The sequence below is a fragment of the Lynx canadensis genome, chromosome C2 (assembly GCF_007474595.2).
Source record: "Lynx canadensis isolate LIC74 chromosome C2, mLynCan4.pri.v2, whole genome shotgun sequence".
Lineage (NCBI taxonomy): Eukaryota > Metazoa > Chordata > Mammalia > Carnivora > Felidae > Lynx > Lynx canadensis.
In genome coordinates, this window is record NC_044311.2 from 156949352 (window position 1) to 156976016 (window position 26665).

Consider the following 26665-nt stretch of genomic DNA (forward strand, 5'->3'; position numbering starts at 1 on the left):
CAAGCCAACAAGGACCGTGACTGGGGGTGGAAGGGCCCTCCTTTCCTAACTGAGGACTCTGACCTGGTCACACACCTATGAAGTGCACTGTCCTGGGCCCCACGGGGAAGCAGCAACGGGCCCCTGGGGGCCTCACCTTGGGGGGCTTCCAGCCTGGTGGGGGGATGGGAATATTAGCTGGATCTGAGGTGGATGAAACCCCAGATCGCAGGTAACCACGTCCAAAAGGGCCTGTTCTTACCGTTTAATTGTCTACATTTCCCGTGAAGAGACGGCAAAGTAAAAACTCTAAGCATCATCCCTAGCCTTCGACGGTTCAGCCCACCAGAAAAATTTCCATTGCAGGAATTACCGGTATGAATTCCCAGCAAACGGTGCCTCAGGTTCTTCTTGCACACACACTGTGACGGGGACCTCACTACCTACCGAGTCCGGCCACTCTTGACCCTACAGATACCGTAGGAGCCTCTGGCTGGAGCCTGGCCACAGTCTGGAGCGGCCGTGCCCGCTGTACGCGGGGGCAGTGAGGACATCACAAAGGAACATGAGTAAAAAGCATCACTGACCTTAGGGGGAAGATTGGGAACTTTCAAGGTTATGACGATCGAAAATTCTTCAGGGAAGAGGTCGCATTGGAAGAAAATCCTCGATGCGGGGAAGCTCATGGCGTGGGGGGCGGCGACCGAGAGCTGGAGTCCTCGCACGCCATTCGCCTGTGTCACCCTGATTCCGCCCGCAGCGCCATTTGGAGGGAGGGCCTCTGCCAGGATGTCCAGGGGGCGCAGGTCTGTGTCAGGGAAACCACACGTGGGTTATGCGGGTGCTTACGGGGTGCCTGGCGTGGCAGGCTCTGAACCCTCATGGGGCCCCTACGAGTTTCCCCTTGAACCAGTGGGGAAACTGAGGCCCCGAGGGTTAAGACGGCAGTTGAGTCTGTGGCGACCCCTCCCCTCTCCGCCAAACCCCGGAGCACATCCCGTGGTGCCACTGTTTCCCAGTTGATAGCCGAGCCCTGTGCTGGGCGAGCCAGGGGACAGAGGACGGACGAGTCCCCTCGAGGGCTGGGCTTCAGGAGTTCAGGGACCCTGGAACGTGGAGCATGGCATTTCCTGTGGCCTCAGCGGGGCTCCGTGACTCATGTCCCCGCTTGCTGTGGAAGGTAGGGCCGCCGTGGGACGGGCACTGCTCCTCACACAGCCTGCAGAGGGGCAGACATGCTCCCGGAGAGCCTCCGTCCTACAGCTCAAGGTCGTCAGAAACACAGCTGAGGGGCTGGCCTGCCTCAGCTGAGGCCAGATGATGGGAAAGGAAAATGGGGAGCCCCGAGGGGGTCACCTGTGCCCAGAGAGGCTGTTTCTGGACCAGCTCACAGGGCCCGGCCTCCAGAAGGGAGGTGCCGGCTTGGAGTAGAGCCCGTGGCTGCCGCCCGGACCCTTCCCGACCCGGCCACGCGAGGTCAGCGGGCAATGACAGTGGAGGCTGACCTGAGGTCCAGTGTGGTCTGTCGCAGGTGTCCTTCCCTCCGTCCCTACAGGAGCCATGGTCCCTTGATTCAGTGCCTTCCAGGAGGGAGAAGCTTCCCTGGGACAGGAGGCCCCATGACCGGGGTCTTGAAGGGCTTTCTGTGCCGTCGCAGCCTGGCGAGGCCCACGGCATACACCCGCTTGCATTGGTCTGGGACATAGTGACCTGTGTCCTCTCCCAAGTGCAAGGCCTGTCCAGGACGGACACTGTGGTACCTCCATTTCCCCAGAAGTGTGTGGCCGGCCCCTGGCCTATCGTCGTCGCTGGATAAATGTCTGCCACACTGGTGTGAACTGGGCAGGGAAAGCGGGGTACCCTGCAGAGGGTCTTGAACATGGGTTGTGCCTGCCGCCACAGGCTGAGAGCCTCGAGGGACACAGGCTGTGTCTGCCGCTCATGGTGAGGGCGTGGGCAGAGAAACAGCGGCAAGAGTAGTTTGTAGCAGGTGCTGGGCCCAGGAACCCAGACCGCCTCCCGTGAGCACACAGCGCCACTTTGGGTTCGTGGCTGGCTCCAAGTAGATGGACGTTCGGCCGTCACTGACCAGTCCTCTGGTTTACCAAGGGAACAGCTCTTCAGAGCAGGGTCGCCGTCACCAACAAAACCCAGAAAACTTCAGCGGTGACTGCCGCCCCTCTGGCTGGCTCTGTCCTCACAGGCTCTCGGCACACCTTTCCTGTTGTACGGGTTCCGAGCCCAGTCCCCGCTGGCAGGGACAGACGGCTAAAATTTGGGGACGGTTGCCAGCTTCCAGGCGTCCCTGCGGGCTACGTCCACCTCATGCACACCTGGCCCAGGCTGGTGTCGCACAGAGGACGTGACCGATTCCCTGTGCCTGGAAAAACCTCGAAGGCCTTGATCAGGGTGCAGAGGAAGGGCACCCAGCCCTCTGTCTGCTCTCTGAATGTGGGTGAGGACAGCAGGTGACCAGTCAGAGTGGAGAGCTCCTTCCCAGCGAGGCTGGGGAACATCACTCCCTCTCCTGAGTCACATGGCCACCCACCGCAGTCACACCGGACCAGACCCCAGCAGCCGGGGCAGACGTACACCTACAGTTCTCAGGCAGCCCACAGAATAATCCAGAAAACCCAGGGACACCCTCCCTTAGGGGTTGAACCAGTGATCCTCCTTGAAGCAAGGGCTCTGGCTCGGGGGGGTGGGGGTCTGGGGTCACTTCCAGCCTGTTGGGGGACGACATGATCACGACTCCCCATTTCTGTGAGATGCATCTGAGAGGGGCTTTGCTGTTCCCCAGTTGGACCCCCTTCTGAGGACAGGGCAGGCTGAGCTTGCAAACCCTGCCCCTGCCCTCGGCCAGCAGCCCCGTCAGAGGCCACCCCCTGCAGGGCTGAGCAGCCAGGTGGCCTGGGACCAGGACCCGTGAGGATAGGGCACATTTCCCCCCCTCGGATCAGAGGGACCTGAGAAGCAAAGTCTGAGACAGGAGTTCAGAGGACAGGCACCAGGTGCAAAGAAGAAACGACAAGACAGCGAGTCGTGCGCGTGTGGTCCGGAGTCGGGGAAGACGGGTCCCAAGCGCTGCTGGGTTGCAGCACTGAGTGCCATCAGGACTTGGGGGCCAGGCGGAGGGGGCAGAACGATGGGCACCCAGTATGGATACTCCGGCTCCCTAATGCCCCCAGCAGGACACCGAGCAGGGCTGTGCCCCCGGGGCTCACAGGAGGGGAGCGCAGAGCAGCCATTGCAGCGGGGACCATGGACCTCCCACGCTGCCCAGGAGCATGGAGCACGACCCAGATCACACCTGCCCCCCCCCCACCCCCTCCACGCCCCCCACCCCCCATGGGTTTCACCGTCAGATCCCTGCCGGTCGCTGGTCAGGAGGAAGCGTGTGCACGGCGCGTGGGGGCCGGTGGGGCGCGAGAGGGGCCTGAACCGGGTCGGGAGGACAACGACGGATGCCTCTGGGGGGCGCTGTGAGGAGGGGCGGGTATATCAGCATTGTCACTATTGTTCCCGTGTTACAAATGGCACGTGGAGAGCCGGGAGACCGTCGGCTTCTTGGAAAGAGCGGCGCTAGACCTCCCTCCTGGAGAAGGGTCTGCGTCCCTCAAGGGTCTGCACGCCAAGGGCAGGGGTCACCCCTGAGGCAGCTGTGGGGGGGGGGGCAGGGTCCCAGACCGACTGTAGGGAGGAGACTGGCATCTCAGGGGTGGGGGCGAGCCTGGGCTCCGGGACCTAACCCTGACGAGGCCTGGGGCAGGAGGGGCACCAGGGTCGGACTCCAAGTCCTCTGGGGTTGTGTCTGGGTGGGGCCCCTGGGGGGTGTGAGGCTCTAAGGAAACACTGTGCCCCACGATCACCCCCCAAAACGCCGAGAGACGCTGGGTGCACGGCCCGGCCGGCCGGTTTAGGCCGAGGCCCCACCAGGCTCTGGCCCCTCGTTCAGGACACGCGCGTCTGCCACCAGGCAGGCCGCCAGCACCCAGGACGGGCCTCGGCCCGGCTGCGCCCCGGACACAGGCAATCAGGGTGCGTCAGCAGCACGGGGAGCCCCGAATCTGGCTGATCCCCCCGCGAGCCCTTCCCTCCCTCCGTTGTTTGGCTAAAGAGCCTCTTCCTGGGCCCCCTCCCCCCACTGCCATGCAGACGCGCAGGCTCCGCCGCGCGACACACGCTCGGTCCGCGGCCCCCGGGTCTCCACCCTCGCCCCGCGTGCCGTCTGCAGGCGCGGGCGGGGAGTTCCTGCCTCCCTGGAGGTGTTCCCGCTGGAGGCAGGGAGGAGGGGTGACCGAGTCTACGAGAGGCAGAGCCACCGCAGGACACTCAGATGCACACGGAGACGCTCGGCAAGTTAGTTCTAACCAGCGGGACACACACGCACCGCAGCGCCCTCCTCCGCCCGGAGGCTGCGTACGCGTGCGGGCCGCGACCCCGCCGCGTGCCGACCGTGACCACATCTCGTGCAGGATGTGACCACGCTACGTGCCCATGGCCACGGGACCCCGACTCCCGGCCTCCACAGCGGCCGGCCCCGAAGCCGTCGGCCCAAAGGAGCCGGGACTTGGCGGACGACTGACCCCCTCCCCCAACCCCTAACCGCTCACGTCGGAGGCCGGGCTTCGCCTTGGCTGCCTGCAGCTTCCCCACCCCACGGTCTCCGGGCTGCCCAGAGCCTCTCTTCTGCCCCTATGACTTCCCTCCCTCCCCGGCTCGGAGTCTGCCAAACCCGGTGCTGGTGGGGGGCCCCCTGTCACAGCCAGCTTGGAAGAAACAGCCCCTGCTTCTTCTCATTTAGGGGGTCTTCCTTTACAGAGGCTTCTTGAAAGCGCAGCTTCAGGGGTACTTGTCCTCAGGGTACTTACAATTTAGCGGTGGTAGCCACGAATACATGAACTCAAAACCGGCCACACGTAGGTCCTAAACGAGCCTCTAGATCTTAAGAGCCGTTCCACAACTAACTCACTGAAACTGAAACGCTCAGAGCCTCGGTTTTCTCATCTGTAAGATGGGAAGGTGGGGGCGTCCCCTGTCAGGGACCCAGCTGAGCCGCTGGGTGGGTGAGCCGGTAACAGCAGCAAGGCAAAGCGGAGGAAGCAGTGAAGGCTGTCATCACTCACTGCGGTAGTCTAAGCCAGAGGCGAAAACCAGAGGAAGCACGGACTGCCCCCCCCCCCACAGGGAAAGGCATGTGGTGGGGGTCATGCCCAGGAGCCCAGGATGAAAGCCTCCCGTGGTTCCAGGAGTCCTGGAGTGGGGAGGAGCGGGAGGGAGGGTTGGGCATGAAGCACCGGGTACTGAGTCGGGGGGGGGTGGGGAATGGCTTCCAGGCATCCCACGAGGAGGCCTCTGATGGCGGCGCCAGGGCTAGAAATGCACATGTAGTCGGAGCATGGCTGGCGGGCCTGGGTCCCTGCTGCAGTTTCCCCAGGATGGCAGTGCCCTGGCTGTGTCCCAATCCCGGTGTGTGGCGGGGCTTTCTCGTGCCGCCCGCCGGGTGAAGCCTTCGTGATTGACTGCGGCTGGGCTGATAGGTCACGCATAGGATTTCTGGCCCGGAGCCAGGCCCTTCACGCTCCAGAACTGTTTCCTGGGAGGGCTTTCTGTACTGGAGCCCGTCAAGACCCAGGTTATTCGGGAGAGGCCACCTGCGTCGGCTGGCAGTGCAGGTGTGGGCCACAGCTCCTCAGCCAGCTGGACCCTGACACTCTAGATGGCCTCCAAGAAGGGGGGCTCCCCCACTGCGGTGGGAAAGGAGGCAGAACTCAATGGCCAAGAAAGTCCCCCTTACTCTGGGGATTTCATTGATTTAAATTGTGTGCCCAGAGCCCAGGAGAAGTTTATTTCCAGGAATTTAGGTTGGGGTATTATAAGTGTTGCTCTGTGGGACAGTAAGATTGTATAGCCATCATCACAAATCAGGCCAGTTTGGGCCTAAGAAGAGGCAGGTGGACCCATGCAGACAAGAGATGGAGAATTCAAATGCCCACGGGTCAGTAGTCCGCATGGATCAAGGGCATTCAAGAGAGGGTGATGGCAAGGCTGGGTGTCTGTGGGGAGAAAACCAGGCTGAACTCCTCCCTGAACAGGACGTGTAGTCGTCCCTCCCAGGACGTCCCTCCCTCCTCCTCCCAGGAGGGCGGACGGTGAACGTTCCAAGTTGGAGGATTGGTGGCTATCTCTGTGACTTTGGGGTACAGATGATTCCCCAAACAAGCTCAGTAAACGCGAGCCATTAGAAAGAAGCCGGTACATTTGCTCATGTCACACCACGGGCAAAGCCAATAGTCCCGGCACGGAACAAGAAAGGTGTCTGTCACACCAAGAAAGGTACAGAAGGAACACGAAGCCCCTGAAAACCAACAAGGAAGACATAGGAACAATCTTCACCAAAAAAACCCCAACAACAGCAACAAAAACAAAGGTAGGCAACCTAGAAAAGAAGAAACCCAAAGGGCTCACATATGACGAAATACTCAAGTCAATAAGGAGATTAATGCAAATTAACCCTAATAAAAGACCACTTTTCTCCTGTTATACTGGTTAAAAAAGGAAATAGGAAAACAATGTAAAGACGGAGCAGGAATAGGAAAATAACTCATGTCCCTTTTGTGTGTTCAAACCTGCTTTTCTTAACTTGTTTTAAAGGAAGTCGAGGGATACGGAAGAGGTTGACACACTGGGCTTTGAGCGGGACCCTGAGGCTCTCTGGGGCTGCAGCCCGGACACATCCAAAACCGGCGAAGGCAAAAGCAGTGTGGCAGTTGGACCACTGCACTTTCAGGGAGGCGCCAAAATAGCAATGACACCAAGAATAACCTCGAAAAGGCATAACAGAGTGCCCGTGGCCGGCCAGAGCTAAGCCCTCTACGCACATCGACACTTTTCAATCCATGTTCATCCGCTTCAGTCTCCCGCCAAAGTCTGCTTTAACTCCTTGGGTTCAAGGGTACTCAATGTGCACGCTGCCCAAAGGGTCAAGCAGACGGTACAGCAGGGACTGGGGCCTTTGCGCCCAGCTCTCCTGAGACCTGTGTGTCCCAGAGCCTCTGTCATTGGCCTTTCAGAGGCTCAGTCTCCTCCTTAGTAATAGGGAATGGTATCCCCCTTCCTTGCAGGGCTGTAGGAGGGATTGGAAATACTGTCTGGCAGGTAGAAGTCGCTCCCCAGAAATGGACAGCCCCACAGCGACTGATCTGGAAACGGACTGCCTGCCCCTCACGAGGCAGTCAGCCCTGTGCTGGGCCAATGACAGAGGCTCTGGGACACACAGGTCTCAGGAGAGCTGGGCGCAAAGGCCCCAGTCCCTGCTGTACCGTCTGCTTGACCCTTTGGGCAGCGTGCACGCTGAGTACCCTTGACCCCAAGGAGGGTTCTGTGGGAGGATGGAGCTGCCTGCAGGAAGGCAGGCTCCCAGGGCCGGCTAAGCAGAAGCCGAGTCACATCCACACGGCTAGTACACAGCGTGGTGTTACATCCGCTTTGCCTAAATCGGCAATAGGGTATCCGGGGTGCCTTAAGCAGCTGACACAGAAAAATACACACACAGCTGGAACGAGTCCACCTGCTGGACCCACACTTGCCAGCCCCAACCCGGAACCTTCTCTTCCCTCCTTTCTCCAGTGTTGTCCATTAGGTTTAGCGACTGCCCGGCCTCAGTGGACACACGGACACTCAGGAGGCGAAACACGGGTCACGTATCACACAGACCGCAAGGCTGGCATGGGGACAAGCGGGTTTGATCTGAGCTCTTCCCGAGACAGGATGCTCAGCTGCCCGCAGGGCCCCACCCACAGAACTTGTCCCTATTGATGCAAGATGCCACCTCTAATCTCCTCTGCCAGGAGCTGAGAGGTGGGAGAGGCGAACATGAAGGGGCAGTCCCTGCCCCCCGGGGACCTTTATAATAAAAACACTGCTCTCCCCCGCCAGGCAAGATTATCTCTGCGATCGAGCCAGCTTCCCGTGTTCCCTTATCTCACGTCCTTCTGGCAAGTGAGAACAGGATGAGAGGCTGAATCTGGCTACAGTGGCCCCAGGCTGCAGGATGTGGAAAGTCCAAACCGCTCAGCACCTGGAGCTTCACCTGCCTTCCGATCCCGTTGTGTGCGACTCCTCCTTGATTCTATTAGCCTTCAAACGTGTGCACTGGGCCCAGGGATTCTGGAATCGGAGCTGGAAAGGGCTGACCTATCAGGGCTATTGGCACAGGGAGGACCGGTAGTGTGCGGCTAGAGGAGAAGGAAGCTTATGGAACTAAGTGCTCCATTAGACGAGAAGACGGGTATCAGACCGACCAACTAACTTGGATTTAAGAAACTTGAATGCAGAAGGATAAGTTAATGTAATTGTATGTAATGTAACTCAGAGGAAGTGAAAACAAGACAAACGGAGGAAATCAATTGAAATCAAAGCTGCTTCCTTGAGAAGATGAATAAAATTGATAAGCTTCCAGCCAGACTGACAAGGGGGAAAAAACAAGAAGAAATAACTTACCAATATCGGGAGCAAAAGAGGGATATTACCAACCATTTTCCACAAATTAAAAGGTTAAGGAGGGACCTCCACAAACAACGTTATGCTTATATATTCAAACCCTGTGTGAAATGGACCAATTCCCGAGTAGGCACAAATTCCTAAAACTCATTCAAGAAGAAAGATGACCAGAAAGTCCTGTATCTGTTAAAGAAAACTCCAGTTTCTTAGGAAATTCTCCCAGATATTTAAAGAAGACCAAACACTGACTCTACACAATCTTTTCTAGAAAGTAGAAGAGGAGGAACCCTTGCCAACTCCTTTCGCGGGGGCAGCACTATCAAAATTGAAGACCTTGCAATAAAAGAAAACTACAGACCTGTATCCTCATCACAGCAGACATGAGAATCCTGGATAAAATGTTAGCACATCAAATCCAGCAACATATAAAAAGGACAATCATCACAACCAAGTGAGGTTTACCTAGGAATTCAAGACTGGCTCAAAAATCAAAAGTCAATTAATGTGAGTACACGGAACCTCTCTGTACTGGCTTTGCAATTTCCTGTAAATATCAAAATAAAAAGCATTAATAAGCAACTAACGTAATTCACTGTATGAAGAGACTGATAAAGAAAATGACGCAATCATCTCAACAGGTACATGACAAGCATTCCATGAAACCCAACATCCATTCAGGATAAAATCTCTCAGTGGTGAGAGGGAGCTTTATAGCCTGAGAAAGCTAATCTAGACAAAACCACCACGACCACGGTCCAACTGGCATGAATATTGAACGCCTCCCCCCAAGACCAGGGATGTGCTAGTGTGCACACCCACACCTCCTCGCTTGGCCCACTGGAGCCCAGCATCAACGAGCCCATCTAGCTCCGGATCTTGGCTTCTAAATGCCATCATCCGCTGAAAGAACCAGGACTCCCTGGAGAAGGGGTGGGTTGTAGGGAGGGGACGGGGAGAATTCGAGAAGAGCTGGGACCAGAAGTGAGATGTTGGAAAGCTGCAGGTGTGCTGAAAGGTACAAGAGCCAAATGAAGGAGGTCCCAATGGTCAAAGCTGGGACAATTCGGACAACAAAATAAATGATGATGATACTGGATTATAACTCAAATAATACAACAAATACTCTCTAAGTCACATTGAAATGAATAAAAACATGTAAAGAAGTGGAGGAGAAGGGGCAACTCCTCCTTATAGAAGGATTTCAGTTAATAAGTGGAGGTGGGATGGGGAAGTGGAAACTCACCATCAGAATACCACAGGGACCTTGTTGCAGGCACAGTCCCCAGAGGGACGCTAAAATCATTGGACAAACGCGGTATCTGCGAAGTTTCATAGAACCTCCCCCACCACAAATATTTATCAATTACAAAGGGAAATATAACCATATCCCCCGTGACAAGACACATCAACATCATGTGCCCTTGTTTCACTGTGGGATTCTTTCCCCAAATATAATAACCTTGGTCTAGTTGTGACAAAACCTCGGACGACCCTAAATTTCTACAAGACACCTGGTCAGGGCTCTTCAAAACTGTCAAGACAGAAAGGATAAGGAAAGACCAAGAAACTCTCAGACTGAGTCTTCCCTACAAGACTAGGGAGACCTTACAAATGCAGCGTGGGGTCCCGGACCAGAGAGGGGACATTTGTGGGAAGTGGGTCTGTCCTCTAGTGACTAGTAACGTGCCAACATTGACTTCTAAGACTCGTCATCGATCTATGGGTATGTGAGATGTTACTAGAGGAAGCTGGGCGAGGGGCATCCGTAAATCTTCCGTCCTCTTTTTACAAGTGTTCTGCCAACTGCACAAAACCAAAAATTGTCCCGTGAGCTCAGCCACGCCTGGACAAGCAGATGTGTGTGTGCTGCTGGCCTGTCATGCCACGTGCTACCTGCACCCCGTCCTTCACTTGCTGCAGCCTGGAGTCTCCGAGAAAGGAGACCTGCTCGACATTTTCTTCCCTCCCAGGTTCTGGCTCTGGATCTGCTTCAAAGCAGGTGCTCGCTCTGGGTGGAAATGTGTCCCCAGGAGGGTGCTGAAGCCCTAACCTCCGGTACCCGCAGATGTGACCTTAGCTGGAAAGGCGGTCTTCGTAGAGGATCAAGATACATTGAGGTCATTGGGGGAGAGGGATCCTAATCCAACACGACCTGGTGTCCTTGTAAAATGAGCGAATGTGGATGCAGACAGGCACCCTGGGAGGGTGCCGTGTGCAGATGCAGGCAGAAATCGGCAGATGCTTCTACAAGCCGAGGAACCCACAGATTGCCAGCGAACACCAGAAGCTGGGAAAGCACGGGACAGGTTCTCCCTCGTGGCCTCAGGAAGAATCAACCCTGCCGATCCTTGATCTCAGACCCCCAGCCTCCAAACGGTGAGAGAGTGAATCTGTTGTTTAAGCCACGGTCTGTGGTGCTTCGTTACTGTGACCGACTGAGCGCCACATACAAACCATGACTCATCGCTATTTAGAAACCAAATAACCTGCCAAGCACAGAGGCGCATGACTGTGCTCAGCCAGCAGGGCACTCCGCGGAAGCACTCGCCCCAGACCAGGACCTAGGACCCAGCACCCAACACACAGGGATTCTACCTTGGCCCCCGGTGACCCCTGCTAAAACAACAAGAAACCACACTCCGCCCCCAAGTTTTCTTTCTCGAACTAAACACAGGGAAAGACTCCCAAGCCAATTTCCTGAGTTCTGTGAACAGAGCAAGGACCTCTGGAAGGAAAACAGCGGTGGCTGGTTCTGCAAGGAACCAACATTCAAAAATCTTGGCACCCAGGGTGGGAGGGTGTGGGGAGCCTGCTGCTAGGACAGCACAAGCCAGGAGGGTGTGAAGAGAAAACCAGAGAACCTGGCACACACTCGCATTAGGGGTTTTCATCTCTGTATTGCCTGAAATCCTCTCACATGCCCCACTGATATCGCCGCCCAGGGGTGTAATCTGTTGCTTACATCCTGTGTGAGCAGAGATATTTTCCTCACCCTCTCTGGGCTTTTGCGTCCTCCCCATGGGCAGATTAATAGGACTCATGCCTACGATATTTACAAGGACTGGTAATAATGGCAAAGGGCAAGCACATTCTGATCACTGAACGTGTGGGGCACAGGTGGATTGGTCAGAACATGAAGACACTGTCATGATTTCTGGGTATTTTAGCAGTGTTTTAAAAATTATGTTTGGAATACTGATGTGTTGGAGTCCTTGCAGGAAGTACCGATTCTCTTCCAACGATTATAAAATCAAAAAGGATTTTAAGTGAAGGTGTCCAAGAGTTGCCTACAACTTGACCGCAGAAGAGGCAGAGATTGTCCGGGATACCAGAGTACCCACCATGTCGAAAGCCTGGTTCCAGGATGGATGAGAATGTTCATCACACAGGTTTTCAGCCACCAGCTCAGTGTGCCAACTGTAATACATGGGACAAGAGGGTAAAGATCATCCAAAGATTGAGAATTCTGGGGGAGAGTCTTCTTTAAAATGAAGTGCTGCTCCCCTGCTGTGGCCCAGCAGAGATGGCCATTCATGATCAAGGCAATCAGTGTGCTTGCCGAAGTCAACTCTGAGTGCAGAAAGTAATTTGCTAGGCAGGGAGCAGACCTCACCAAGATATCCAACGCTGTTACCCATTTCCATTGGCCATTTGGGTGGCGCCTCATCTCATGAAGAATTCGTTTACAAAAAACAAAACTCTCTTCATTGGTCTTTCATTCACTAAGAGATATTATTTCAATTTCTAACTTAGCGACAATACAAATGTTGGTGACTCGAGAGACAAAGACCGTGACTAGAGGTCATATCTACCCCCTTGAATAACTGGTGCTTCTCACTAGGCACAGAGACCAGCACCTTTGGGATGCCCCTGTCTGCATCCTCAGAGCCTGGAACAAAGACCTAATGTTCCCACGCCCTTGAACGGACCCTGATCTGTGAAATTCATTATCACCAGGTGAAGCACTTCCTTAGCTTGTTTTGGACCCTTACAGACCAGTCTGATTGAATATATTTAACCTGGAGAATTTGTAAGGCCCATAACTAAGCACATGCTTCTGCCTCTCAGACTGGCTTCAGACTCTTTACACATGTCCCATTTCTCCCCAGAAATGCCCTCTGTTCATTTACTCACTAGAAACCATCAGCAATGCCAGGATGAAAGTCCAAGCGCCTCCCTTGACCACTCTTACCCACAAAATTCTTAGCTGTGAATCTGGATTTTGGACATATGGGGCCCTCAGTTGGGGCTTGATATACTTACCATGGGGTATGTGCAAACAGGACTCCACTGAACCTTGGTTGGGATGTGGGGTTGGTGATGTTTCTCATGGAGCTTGGAACCCCAGAAAAGTTAGGCTGAGGCTCCGGCACCCATTATGAGAGTTCTACAGGGAGACTGTTGGTTGCATGCTCCAGTTCTGGGCAGCAGGTATGTGTCAGTTTGGAATTGGGTCTAGCTGGAGCATTTCCCAGAGTGAAAAAGGCAGACTCAGTTTCAGAGTCAGGAAAGATCTTGAATAGTCAAAGAGGGAAGCAAGGGATTGACTAGAAAAGAAACAGCAGTCTCAAAAACACGGAGTGGGGCTTTGCTTTGGGTCACGATGGACCTGATTTGTCCTCCCACCTTAAATAAGTAGAAGATGGGACAAAGGATACAAGAAACCCATTTTCAGACATTGGACAACTGACAGTGCAGAACTTGGATCCCTGGGAGAAGAAAAGCAGAGGGGGTGAACCCTACGATTGCCCAGGCTCAAGGGCCAAGAGAGTCTCTAGGCCACAGTACATGGAGGGGAATGCTATCAGCATTGTGTTTTGTCGAGCTAAAGAGGGGGAAATCAGGGTCAAGGAGGCTGAGGCACTGGGAATTTACGAGGGCAGACACAAGAGAAGAGGCAAATATACAGCAAAAGGCTCCATGGGAACCCCCTGAGACCACTGTTGATACCAAGCCATTCATTCAGAGCTCAGAACCCCATGAGGCTGGACAGTAATAACCATGGAGCTCGAAGGTGAACAATTCCCAGAGCTTATGCAAGGCTGAGAGACACTGGAGTTCCAAAAAACCAGAGTGGAGAGACCTCATTGAGTACCAGAGACATTCAGTACAGATCCCAGAAATCACATAATAGTTGTGCTAAACCCGCCTGAGAATAAAGGCTTCTCTAGATCTGCTGTAACAAAATGTAGAAACAAGCATAGAAGCATCACAATTATCAAGCCATCCCACAGGTGGTAGCTGCCAGACAGAACAAAGCGCAGCACTCCTTAAAAGAAGGAAACAAAGTACGACAGTCAACAGTATGACAACATTATTTAATTGAAATCCAGAAACCAATAAAAATTTCTAGAAACATTAAGAAGAGGAAAATCTAACTCATAATCAAGAGACAAAACAGTTTATAGAAATAAACCCAGAAATAACAGTTGATGGAATTAGCAGACAAGGTAGTAAAAACAACTACAATAAATATGTTCGAGGATTTCAAGGAAAAAATGAACACAATGAGGAGAGAAATGCAAGGTACAAAAGAGAACTGAATGGAGCTCCAAGAGCTGGAAAACATAATATTAACAATAAAAAATTTAAAGGATGAGTTTACACTCAGTGTAAGGATTACTGACCTAGAAGACATAATCAGAGAAATTACCCAAAACAAAAGACAGTAAGAAAAAAAATTAAATTAACAGAGCCTCAGTGATATGAGGAACAATATTAAGTGGTCTAACATACATATAATTAGAGTACCTGAGAAAAAGTTCAGGTGGTGGGCGACAAAAAATATTTAAAGAGATAATGAACAAATAACTCTTCCAAATTTGATGAAATTGAGAAATATATGGAAAACTTGAGAAACAATATATACTAACATGACCTTGTTGACATTTATTCCATCCAACAACAGTAGAGTTCACATTTTTTCAAGTGTATATAGAACATTCACCAAAATAAATCGTATGCTGGGCCATAAAACAAGTCTTAGTATATTTAATAGGATTGAAATCATACCGAGAATGCTGTTTGACCACAACAAAATCAGAAATCATGAACAGAAAGATATCTGGAAAACTGAAAAATATTTGGATATTAAATAACAAATTTCAAAACAGTCCATGAGTCAAAGAAGAAATCACAATGGAAAATTGGAAATATTTTAAATAAAATGAAAATAAGCTTTATGGAATGCAACTCACACAATATATAGAAGGAAATGTGTAGGCTTTATTTATATTAGAAAATAAGGAAGGTCTATAATTATCTAAGCTTCTACCTTAAGAAGCTACAAAAGAAGCACAATTTGAACCCAAAATAAGTAGAGGGAAGGAAATAATTGAGAAGTGTAGAAATCTACCAAATAGAAAATGGACAAACAAGAGACAAAATTAATAAACCTAAGTCTAATTTTTTGAAAGATCACCAAAATTGATAAATTTCTACCTTGACCACTCAAGCAAAAGAAAAGAAAGAAAGAAAGGGAAATAAATTAACAATATCAGGAATAAAGAAAGGGTTATCACTAGAGATTCTATAGCCACTAAAAGAATGATAAAAGGGGTGCCTGGGTGGCCCAGTCAGTTGAGCGTCCAACTTCAGCTCAGGTCATGATCTTGCGGTTCATGAGTTCGAGCCCCATGTCAGACTCTGTGCTGACAGCTCAGAGCCTGGAGCCTGCTTCGGATTCTGTGTCTCCCTCTCTCTCTGTCCCTCCCCTGCTCATGCTCTGTGTGTAGCTCTCTCTCTCTCAAAAATAAATAAACATTAGAATTTTTAAAAAGAACAATAAAAGAAGAAGGCAATTTTATGCTGATACATTCAACAACTGAGGTGAAATGGACAAATAACTGGAGAGATATAAATTATAAATACGAATACAAGAAGATACAGAAAAACAAAATAGCCCTCTATCAGTTGAAGTAACTGAATTATAGTTAAGATCCTTCCCACCAAGAAAATACCAAGCCCAGTCCTAAGGAATATACAAAAAAGCTATTAGAATTCATAAGTGTAGTTACCAAGGTTACAGGATGCAAGGTAAATACACGCAAATTAATTAAATTTCTACATGTTAGCAATGAATACTTGGAAATGTAATAAATAAACCATTATCTAAAACATTGCAAAGTGAAGTGATAGAGAAACTTAACATATGTACAACATCTATCTACTAAAAAATGACAAAATATTGTGGAAAAAAGTCATCCTAAGTGACTGGAAATATATACTATGTTTATAAATTGAAAGACTTGGTTTTGTTAAAATATCACTTCCTTCCAAATTCACCTACAAGTTTAATGCAATTCCAATAAAAATCCCAGCAAGTTCTTCCTTAGAAAGCAATGAGCTGATTCTAAAATATATTCTAAAATCAATACAGAAATGTAACAGACCTAGGATAGCCAACCAATTTTGAAAACGGAAAGAGGAATTGGTCGACTAAGTGCTGGAATTCAAGACTTAATTTGAAGCTCCACTGATGGAGAGAGCATGTTGTTGGTGCAAGGACAAATGCAGAAGAAGATGAGAGAAGAGCGTCCAGAAATAGATGCACGCATACACACGGCCAATGGATTTTTTGGCAAGGATACTTCAATGGCGAAAGGATAGTCCTCTCGACAAATGATGCTCACCAACCAACAGCACATTCAAAAATTAACTAGAAAGGGATTATAGAAGTTGACATAAAAGTTAAAGCCATGGAGTTTCTAGAAATACGCACAGGACAAAACCGGCGTGACCCTGCGTGTAGACAAAGATTTCTCAGCACCACCGAAGAAAGGGAATTCATTGAATTTCATCAAAATTAAAGATGCCAGCCTCTCCAAAAGCACGGTCAAGAACATGCAAAGTCTAGCCACAGGTGGAGGAATTTGCAATATACATATATGACAAATGCATGGTACCTGGAATACATAAAGAACACTTAACAATTTAATAAGGGTCGCCTGGGCGATTCAGTCAGACAAGCGTCTGACTTCAGCTCAAGTCGTGATCTCTCAGTTCGTGAGTTCCAGACCCGCGTTGGGCTTTCTGCTGACAGTGCACGAGCTTGCTTCAGACTGTCTCTCCTTCCCTCTCTCTCCTCCCCCACTCGCACTCTGTCTCTCTCTCTCAAAAAAGAATAAACATTTTAAAAAATTTTTAAGTTGAACAATGAATAAGAACTCGAACAATCCAATTATGGAAAATGGGCAGAGGATTTGAACAGATGCTTCGCCGAATGGGAAAGAGGCAGGTGAGCCACTGACCTACCCCCACAGATCCGTCAGCAGGAGATGCAAATATCACTGTGCCCACTGCCCTGGCCACGGACCCAGTAAGCCTACCCCTAGGTACTGACCCAAGAGAGGTGAGAGCACACAGAGTCCAGGTGTTTACAGTGGGATCATCCATAATCATAAACACCTGGAGACACCCCGCATGTACTTCGATGGGTAAACAAACAACTGTGACACATCCATTCAATAAAACATGACCCTGCAATTAAAATGAATTCTCTGCGAGTATCCACAACAAAGGGACAAGTAAAGGAAGCCAGACCCCGGGCACGCATAGTGTTGCCTCTTCTCAAGGCACTCCTTTAGTAACACAGCAGAGCAGTGGTGCCCGGCTGTGGCCAGCGGTGGTGGCTGGGAAGGGCCACAAAGAAACCTTTGGAGGGAAATCTTGACACAAGTGGAGGCTGCAAGATGAAGACCTTTCTCAAAACTCGTCAAACTGAACAATGAAATAGGGTGCATCTGATTACATGTAAATTGCACCTCAAAAAGGCAATTTTAATGGAAGTATTAGCAAAACACTGGTAAGTGGGGAGAAGGGTTTGGGCAAGGAAAATGCTGCAGGCGGGGCATGAGGCATGGGGTGGAAGGTGGCAGGGTTTCAGGGAAGGAGATTGAGGTCCTGGGGACAGCAGCGGCTCCTTTCGTGGGTTCTGGCCATGGCCACAGCCACGGGGAGAGGAAGCAGCGCGGGGGCAGGGGGCCGACACCCAGTCCCCATGGGGGGTTCAGGAAGGGTGGAAGTCCGTCTGATCCTTCACCGGTAGGGGACTCCGGTCCCGGGTTTGCAACAGCTCTGGAACCCTGGTGGGTGACTTCCTGCATATCTCAGCCCTTGTCAGCAGGTGCCCTCATGTGCGGCCAATGTCATCCTGACATCAGAGCAGACTGTCACCTACAACACTCGGTACATCCTGGCCTGACGGGGTCCTCAGTTCACAGGGAGGACTCTGTGTGCCTCATAGCCCCCCGGGCGGAGCCTAGCCTACCAGATGGTGGCCCCCAGAGTCTGGCCCGGGACCACCTGGGGGCCCTGCCACCCACCCTCATACTTTGTTTCAAACCTAGTCGATTTCTTTGAGAGGTTGGAGCACCGTATGCCCCGCTCCATCACCTTTCTGCTAAATGGGTAGAGCCCTCGGGAGGACCACAGGGCGACCCCAGGCCCGTAGAGGCTGTGAGCCTGGAGCCCCCAGGCCTGCTTGTCTGGGGCCGGTTTGCCAGAATGGGGCAGTGGGTGGAAACGGGCCAGACCACGACCCGTGTGCAGGTGACCAGCCTGGGAAGCCCTGGGCACTGGGCCCACAGGCACGGAGCTTCCTGGGCCAGGGCGTGAGTCCCACCCGTGGCCCTGCCCACACGAGGTAGGCCCGCCTCTGGGACTGCTCAGTCCCTCGTTCCTAGAAATGTTCGTGGCTGGAGGAGACCGTGTCTGGGCAAAACCCTGGGGTCCCCACACCCCCATGAGGGTCAGATGAAAGGAAGCAGATCAGCTGGTGAAGTGAGTTTATTGGGGTACCCAAGGAGGTACTGACAGGTTAGGAGTCGAGGTCAAGTGACCCAAGCAGAGAAAGGGGGAGGGAAGGACAGGTGACCCAGAACAGGTGCAGGTGCCTCCTGGGAGCAGAAGTCCCGGGAAGCCGCGGGGTCAGCATTCCTGGGAGGCAGGAGGTCAAGGTCAGGTCAGGAGAGTGGACACATGGGGGACCCCGTCCTGGGTGGGGGCAGCCACCTAACACAGGTCAGGACTGACTGAGGGGTGGCCGGGAGGACCACAGTCACCAGGTGGGACCTGAGCCCGGCTGGCCCTGGGGGGACGTGCCCATCAGCAGCAGCACTGGCCTGAGGCGGGGCCGCAGCAGGCAGGGCGGGGGCACGTGGGGCGGCAGAGCAGGGACACACAGGAGGCCGGGCGGCAGCAGGAGGAGGCAGGGGCGCAGCAGGCGGGGCGGGGGCACACGGGGCGGCAGAGCAGGGATACACTGGAGGAGGGTCTGCAGCAGGGGCTGGGCTGGCAGCAGGAGGGGCCTGAGCAGGGGGAGTCCTCGCAGCACACAGGGGTGCAGCACACGGGCTTGCAGCACACAGGGGTGCAGCAGACAGACTTGCAGCAGACAGGGGTGCAGCAGACGGGCCTGCACACGGGGCGGCAGAGCAGGGACACGCAGGAGGAGGGTCTGCAGCAGGGGCTGGGCTGGCAGCAGGAGGGGGCTGAGCAGGGGGAGTCCTCGCAGCACACAGGGGTGCAGCAGACGGGTTTGCAGCAGACAGGGGTGCAGCAGGCGCGCCTGCACACGGGGCGGCAGAGCAGGGATACACTGGAGGAGGGTCTGCAGCAGGGGCTGGGCTGGCAGCAGGAGGGGGCTGAGCAGGGGGAGTCCTCGCAGCACACAGGGGTGCAGCACACGGGTTTGCAGCAGACAGGGGTGCAGCAGGCGGGCCTGCACACGGGGCGGCAGAGCAGGGATACACTGGAGGAGGGTCTGCAGCAGGGGCTGGGCTGGCAACAGGAGGGGACTGAGCAGGGGGAGTCCTCGCAGCACACAGGGGTGCAGCAGACGGGCTTGCAGCAGACAGGGGTGCAGCATACGGGTTTGCAGCACGCAGGGGTGCAGCAGTCTCCCTGGCAGGGGGAGGAGGGGCCGCACAGGAGGGTCAGGCAGGGGGCCGGGGCGCAGCACGGGGGCTCGCAGCAGCTCTCTGGGCAGTCGTCCACCTGCCAGGAGGAGTCGGGGCAGGAGTCCGAGGCCCCGGGCAGGCAGACGCGGCTGCCATAGCTCAGGTCGCCGGAGCAGACGGACAGGGTGGACGCGGCCATGGCGGGGGCGGTGGGGCTGCAGGAGGGAGTGGGTGTGGGTGTGGGTGTGTGAGTGTGTGTGAGAGTGTGTGAGGTGCCTTAGGCTGACCACTTTTATACCCTCTTGGCTCTTGTGTCCCAGGCCCCACAAGCCTCTAGTTCCGGCTCCCAGGCTGCATTACGGATGTTTATTTGCCTGCATGTTGTCCGTAGCTCGTAAATCTCCCAGAGCATCTGACTCAGAGCGGGTCCCATTGTGTCCCAGGGGAGCGGGAGTGGGATGGACAAGGCCCCAACCCTGGGTCTCCAAGCAGGGGTGGAGGGTGTCGGGTAAGTGTGTTGAGACCGTCCTGGGGGCACCAGCCGGGGCAGCCCCAGGGCAGTGCTCACTTTGCGGGAGGACCGCGTTAGGGGGTTTCCCTGTGGTTCAAGCACCTCTTCCCCTGGGGATTAGGCGCTAGAGGTCAGGACACGGTGGAAAGGACACGCTCACATCTGGGGGCTGAAACCAGAAGGCAGGCGCCGCCTCGTTCCACGTCAGCCGGGGGTGTGTGGCGGCATCTCAAGGTCGGGGCTTTCTGCACATGTCCTCGCGTGACCGTGCACACGTCACAAGCAGTGATTTGGGGTTACGAGTAAATTTTCGCGAGTAGGTGAACCACAAATAAAGAATCCATGAACAATGAGATCGACTCTATCCACCTCATCCTCTCTCTACATCTCTTCTCTCTCTACATGTGTACATACGCATAGAATGGATTTGTGTGTACCCGTTTTCAAAATACAGACCGTATCGTGTTCTACCCACTTGGCATTTTCGTAACTTAATACAACGTGCAGCTCCCGTGAATATGTAACGATTTCTCTTTCTAGTTTGCAGCTGCATAGAACTTCACACTGTCCTGTGTATTGACTTGTATTCTTTCCCATCTTTGCCCTTCCATCATTCTCGTGCCCTTATATTTAGGATCTAGCTCTTGGAATCAGCACACAGGTTTTTCGTGATTTCCAAGCAGACTAACGGTCCTTCTTTGTAAATCGAACTGTTTAATACTTTACATTTAATTTCATTATTGATAATTGGGTTTATGTCTACTATCTGAGTGTATGTCTTCTATTTCTCTCAAATTTTCATGTTCCTTTTAAAAATCATTTCCCGGGGTGCCTGGGTAGCTCAGTCGGTTCAGCGTCTGGCTTCGGCTCAGGTTGTGATCTCACAGTTCGTGAGTTCGAGCCCCACATCGGACTCTGTGCTGACCGCTCGGAGCCTGGGGCCTGCTTCGGGTTCCGTGTCTCTCTCTCTGCCCCTCCCCCACTCATGCTCTGTCTCTCTCTCTCTCTCAAAAAATAAATACACATGGAAAAAAATTTAAAACTCATTTCCTGACTGCTTTGGGTATTTTTTATCACTTATCTCCTGTCTTTCACTCAATACTAGTTGTACGCAGTTTGGGGATTTTCTCCGCGGCTGCCCCAGAGGCCACAGCGTACCTTCCTGGAATATTCAAATCTGAGGGACCTGGGCGCGTGGGCCGCTCCCAGAGCAACAGCCTAAGGGCCTCGTCCTTCTCATGATGCGTGGTTTCATTTCCACGTACAGTTTAGAGCTCACGGGAAATTGTAAATATAATACATACTGTAACGTTGTGAATGGAAACGTGGGCCATTTGTCACTTCAACTGTGCTTCTGTTTACCCTTCCAGGCTCTCTTCAACCTTCCTGCATTTCTGTCCTTCGCCGTCCTACCTGAAACCCTCCCTTGGGAGTTACTTTAAAGTGGATCTTCCGGTGTGGCCCGTGCTCCATTTCTGTTTGTCTGGCGATGTGTTGGGGCACCTTCACCTCTGGGTGGCGCTCTTGGGGAGCAATATTCCACTTGCGCAGCCCTTTCCTTTGCCCTTAAACACGCCGCCCCACTGTTCCATTCCTGCTGTCTGGCCCTTCCGCCACCCATGCTACCGCAACACCCACCTAAGAGTCGATAAACGCCGCTCCTGTTCTCTTCAGTCTAGAATGTCTACTTGTCTCTTCACGCGTGTTTCAGTTTTACGGTGTCACACCCGTTTCCCTGAGCACATTCGCCACCATTGTTTTGCAAGTCTCTGTCCGAGGACTCCACCCCTGTCATCTCAGGTTTGTTTCTATCATCTGTTTTTTCTGTTGGCGTGACTGTAATTCTTGATTGAATGTTTGACATCGTCTATGAAAAATTCTGGCAGCTGTGGATGAGTTTGTCTCCTTCCGAAGAGTTTCACCTCTCGCTCTGGCTGGTGGCCTGAGTGGGGGCAAGGGACTCACTGACGTGAGGCTGCTCCTGGGATTTAGCTGTCCAGGGGTCCACCCAGAGCCACTCCGCCTTGGCCAGTCATCAGAGTCGTTGCCTCCTTGGTTGAGGCTGTAAAGGCTCTGCTCAGGCTGTCCTGGCTTTCTGCTGGCTTCCTCAGCATCCTTCCCGCATGGCATGAAAGCATGCCAAATGCCTGGACGTTTAACCTGCAGCTTTGGGGCTCCCCCTGGTGCCCGCCACTGATCTAGGCTTGTCCCCTGGAGTCCGCGCTGCCGCTGCTGCCACAGTTCTCTCCACCCCCCCAAGGTTTCTAGAAGCTCTGCCGGCCTCACTATGTGCTAGTTACTTCCCCTCGAACCCCACACCAAGATTCATCAGTGGTACCTCAGGAAAAGCCATTCAGAGATGCCAGCTCGCCTCTCGGAAGTCACCCCATCTCCACCTGTTGACTCTCAATGCTGAGTGTCATCAGCAGCCTTCAAATGTTTTACGCAGACGTTTTTGTATTTTACGCTGTCCTCGGCAGGAGCATATTGGAAGGCAAACACCCCCCCCCCTTGCTCGGCCACGCGCGTCCAGCTTATGGATCAGTTCCTGTACCTCCAGAGGGGCCTGAGCACAGGATGCCAGGCTCGACTCTATCCTATTTTTATAGCTCGAGACATACAGAAAGATGACTCGGCCCACAGTTTAACTGCATTCTCACAACCCCTTCCTGGACTGTCATGAACCCCTCTCACCGGGGTAAGAACCATTGCTGGAAAGAGAAGGGCGGGAGGGAAAGGTGAGAATTTGAGCCCAGGGACTTCCCGGGGCGGGGGCGTCACAGGCCCTCCCACCGGGGTGCCTCTCCTGCCCTGCTGCTGAGTCGGCTTCTCTCTGGTATCACAGGGCACCGAGAGCCTGCCTCCTTGGCCCACAAGGCTCCCTGTGCCGGGCCAGCAGGGCCCACTGAAGGTTCAATTCTGGTGCTAGCCCACATTTCCAGCACACGGTGGGGAGGCCGTGGCTCCACAGTGAATAAACTCATGCTTGGAAGGTTCCAGGACCGGAGAGGATGGAAACTCATCCAGCAGAGGACCCCCAAAGCACGTGATGGCCACTTGGATAGCATCTGCAGAAGAAAGGAAGGGGCCTGCATGACGTTCCTGGCTGCAGTCACCCGAGGAATTTTTCAGTTCACAACCAAGAAAATCAACAGGATTTGATCAGCGCAAAAGCAGTCACTGTTTTCCATACAGAGGCTCAGCTGAGGCTACGCTTTCTTCAGGGAGAAAACAGGGGGTCCGTCTGTACTCACGCTTCACAGCGTTTGGGGTAAATGCAAGTGGGAATCAGAAGGCCACGGACAGATGGCATCTCCGGCCTCAGTGAGTGCTCAGGCAGAGGACAGGGGCATGCACGGCCACCCAAGGACACCTGACTGTCCCACCTTTCCCTGCCTGCCACCTGACCAGTGCCCTCAGGCACCACACAGAGTTCCGGGGGGTCACGACCAGGAAAGTTCTGGCCGCACGCCCCCGTTGACCCTGGTTCCTCTAGCCTGGCACTCTGGAAGCTGTCCCACCCTGACAAGCGGATCCCCCCCGTGAGCGCAAAACCCATCCACGTGCCTCAAAAGGGCAGAAGGAATTGGAATATCTGGATTTCTTACGCAGCCACAGAACATGGTATCTGCACACTCACACCTTTTCTAGCTCAACGCACGTTCTGGAAGCTCAGGGTGCGTCAACAGACTCAAAAATGTACTAGGAGTTTTATAGCTAAGCAACCAACATCTCATAGAACCAAACATAAACCTGGAACTAATGAGAGTCCCCTGGGCTGCAAACACCAACAAGGAAGGAGGCGTGTGAGCCGTCGGCTGGGACAACACGCAGCCGGGAGGTATAAAAGCCGACAGACAGCCGGAGCTCCTCACACACACACACACACACACACACACACACACACCGCCTCCTGCAGCCCCACCGCCCCTGCCATGGCCGCGTCCACCCTGTCCGTCTGCTCCAGCGACCTGAGCTATGACAGCCGCGTCTGCCTGCCCGGATCCTCGGACTCCTGCCCCGACTCCTCCTGGCAGGTGGACGACTGCCCAGAGAGCTGCTGCGAGCCCCCGTGCTGCGCCCCGGCCCCCTGCCTGACCCTCCTGTGCGGCCCCTCCTCCCCCTGCCAGGGAGACTGCTGCACCCCTGCGTGCTGCAAGCCCGTCTGCTGCACCCCTGTGTGCTGCAAGCCCGTGTGCTGCACCCCTGTGTGCTGTAAGCCCGTCTGCTGCACCCCTGTCTGCTGCAAGCCCGTCTGCTGCACCCCTGTGTGCTGCAAGCCCATCTGCTGCACCACTGTCTGCTGTGAGGACTCCCCCTGTACAACCTCTTCATGCTGCCAGCCGTCCTGTTGCACCTCCTCCCCCTGCCAGCAAGACTGCTGCAAGCCCGTCTGCTGCACCCCTGTGTGCTGCGAGGACTCCCCCTGCTCAGCCCCCTCCTGCTGCCAGCCCAGCCCCTGCTGCAGACCCTCCTCCTGCGTGTCCTTGCTCTGCCGCCCCGTGTGCAAGCCCGTCTGCTGCACCCCTGTCTGCTGCAAGCTCTTCTCCTGCACCCCTGTGTGCTGCGAGGACTCCCCCTGCACAACGTCTTCATGTTGCCAGCCGTCCTGCTGCACCTCCTCCCCCTGCCAGGAAGACTGCTGTACCCCTGTGTGCTGCAAGCCCGTTAGCTGCACCCCTGTGTGCTGCGAGGACTCCCCCTGCTCAGCCTCCTCCTGCTGCCAGCCCAGCCCCTGCTGCAGACCCTCCTCCAGTCTATCCCTGCTCTGCCGCCCCGTGTGCCCCCGCCCCGCCTGCTGCGCCCCTGCCTCCCCCTGCTGCACCCCTGCCTCCCCCTGCCGGCCCAGCTGCTGCCGCCCGGCCTCCTGCGTGTCCCTGCTCTGCCGCCCTGCGTGCAGGCCCGCCTGCTGCGCCCCTGCCTCCTCCTGCTGCCGCCCGGCCTCCTGCGTGTCCCTGCTCTGCCGCCCTGTGTGCCCCCGCCCTGCCTGCTGCACCCCTGCCTCGGGCCAGGAGTGTTGCCGCTGAGCTATCTTTTTAAGGGCATCCTGAATCTCGAGAGCTCCTCCGCACACTGTAGGTTCTTTACAAGGCACCGAGACAGGTGTCAGGTCCCCTTTCCTGGGCCCCTACAGTGGACACCAGCCACCAACCCCATTTTGCATCTGTCCTCCTACAAACAGCTCACTCGTTTGCTCAAGTGCTGACTTCCCAAATCAGCGTGCCCTGCCTCCTCAGCCTGGGTTGGCAGTGACCCCAGCCGGGCCTCCCGCAGCCTTCGGACCGTATGTGGAGTGGAGGGAGAGAAGATACAGTATCCGCAGCGTCACCCCTGGACCCTGTGTGGCCCCTGCTCCCCCACTGACTCCCGAGCTGGTTTCTTTATCGTCCCTCATCCCACAAGCTATCGGTTCCTCCAATAAATTCTTTTCTTTATCAACTTAACCAGGATGCATTTCTGTGCTTTCCAACAAAGACCCCTGCCTGACATCCCCCACGAGCGCGGCCTGTGGTTTTCCCCAGGCCCGCATGTTCCTGGCCTTCAGCGGTTGAGGCGGTGCCTCTGGCTACGTGTGTGTCCAAAACAGAGCACAGTGTCAAGGACATAAGGGCTGAGTGATCCACCCCGGGGAAGAGCCACCTTTCGGGGCGACTTCCCTGGACCCAGACTGTCTCCAGCCCCCACACTCCAGAAGGATGGATGCCACGGGCCCTGTGTAGTTGGGAGTTAGCACCGCAGGCCCGGCACGGCCGCCCTTAGGCCTGCTCACAGCATGAGCCCTTGGCTGTTGTCTGGGAATGTGGATTTTGGGGTTCCCACCCAGGTGATAGGAGGGCCCCAATGGGCGTACACTGTGCAAATACCATGGCTTGTGCTGAATACCTGCTCTGCCTGGGGGTCTGGAATTTGGGTACGAGCCAGGCAGAGGGTGCCCACGTGACCGGGCCCTGATAGAAACCGTGATCTCTGATGGGTCCCTGGGTGGGGGCGGGAGTGGGGGGCGACACATCACATGTGTTGTCACAGCTCCTAGCTGGGGAGTGAAGCCCATCCTGTATGACTCCACTGGGAGGGGCTCTGGAAACGTGTGCCTCGTGCCCCTCGACTTTTCCCCGTGCGCCTTTGTGCTGTGTGTGCTGAGTCCTGCGAGGTCCCCTGGCAAATCACCAAATCCTGGGGACCCCCCCCCCCGTCAGATTGGCGGAAATGTCCAAGTCTGACAACAAGCACGGCTCTCTGTTCGGTGCTGCCGGCGACAGTCCTCCTGTTTTGGGGCAAAGTGGTAACAACCCGGAGAGGCCGAGTCCGTGCACACCCCAAGGTGGCTCTCCTGGAGAAGACCTCACGGGCTGCACCTGACCCCCACGTGGGTTATTTCACGGAGCTCAAAAGGCGTCAGTGTTAAAAACCAGCGGGCACTCCTCGGTGGGAGAATGGACAGCTAGAGTGCGCGTGTGCACACAAAGGAAGTGCATGTAGCGGTTAAAAGGACTGAACCGGAGAAACACATCGACGTGAATGGGTCTCAAAAACATAACATGGAGTGAGAACAAGAATCACGTTGCAACCGGTCCATGCAGAAGAGCACACATCGGAAGGTTAAAAGCACAGAGGAGTATCTTGTCTTCACGACTGTAAACAACTCTACTAAAACTACAAAGGTGTGTGTGTGTGTGTGGGGGTGTGAACGCCAGCCTCCAAACAGGGGCTGGCTACCCCAAGGGAGGGAGTGGGGTGGGCACATGAGGGTGTTGACGGCATCTGGAATATTCTG

General features: G+C 54.2%; 3 protein-coding genes across 3 annotated transcripts in view; 1 reads left to right on the forward strand and 2 right to left on the reverse strand.

The window, feature by feature from the left end:
- Positions 1-748, reverse strand: part of TSPEAR (thrombospondin type laminin G domain and EAR repeats) — a 53946-nt gene extending 53198 nt beyond the window's left edge. Inside the window, exon 1 of the mRNA XM_030328793.1 lies at positions 567-748. Coding sequence (XP_030184653.1) covers positions 567-665 — 99 coding nt within the window. The 5' untranslated portion in view covers positions 666-748. The remainder of the gene's footprint in view (positions 1-566) is intronic.
- A 17837-nt stretch (positions 749-18585) lies between these two features.
- LOC115523111 (keratin-associated protein 10-8-like) lies at positions 18586-19578 on the reverse strand. The gene has a single exon (XM_030328807.1). The coding sequence runs from the start codon at positions 19576-19578 to the stop codon at positions 18586-18588; it is 993 nt and encodes a 330-aa protein (XP_030184667.1).
- Positions 19579-23825: 4247 nt separating this feature from the next.
- On the forward strand, positions 23826-24917 carry LOC115523106 (keratin-associated protein 10-7-like). Its single transcript, XM_030328799.1, has one exon. The coding sequence runs from the start codon at positions 23826-23828 to the stop codon at positions 24915-24917; it is 1092 nt and encodes a 363-aa protein (XP_030184659.1).
- The last annotated feature ends 1748 nt before the right edge of the window (positions 24918-26665 follow it).

Bases quoted from the DNA above. Each gene is read 5' to 3' on its own strand.
- LOC115523106 (XM_030328799.1), top strand. From the start codon at position 23,826: ATGGCCGCGTCCACCCTGTCCGTCTGCTCCAGCGACCTGAGCTATGAC.
- LOC115523111 (XM_030328807.1), bottom strand. From the start codon at position 19,578: ATGGCCGCGTCCACCCTGTCCGTCTGCTCCGGCGACCTGAGCTATGGC.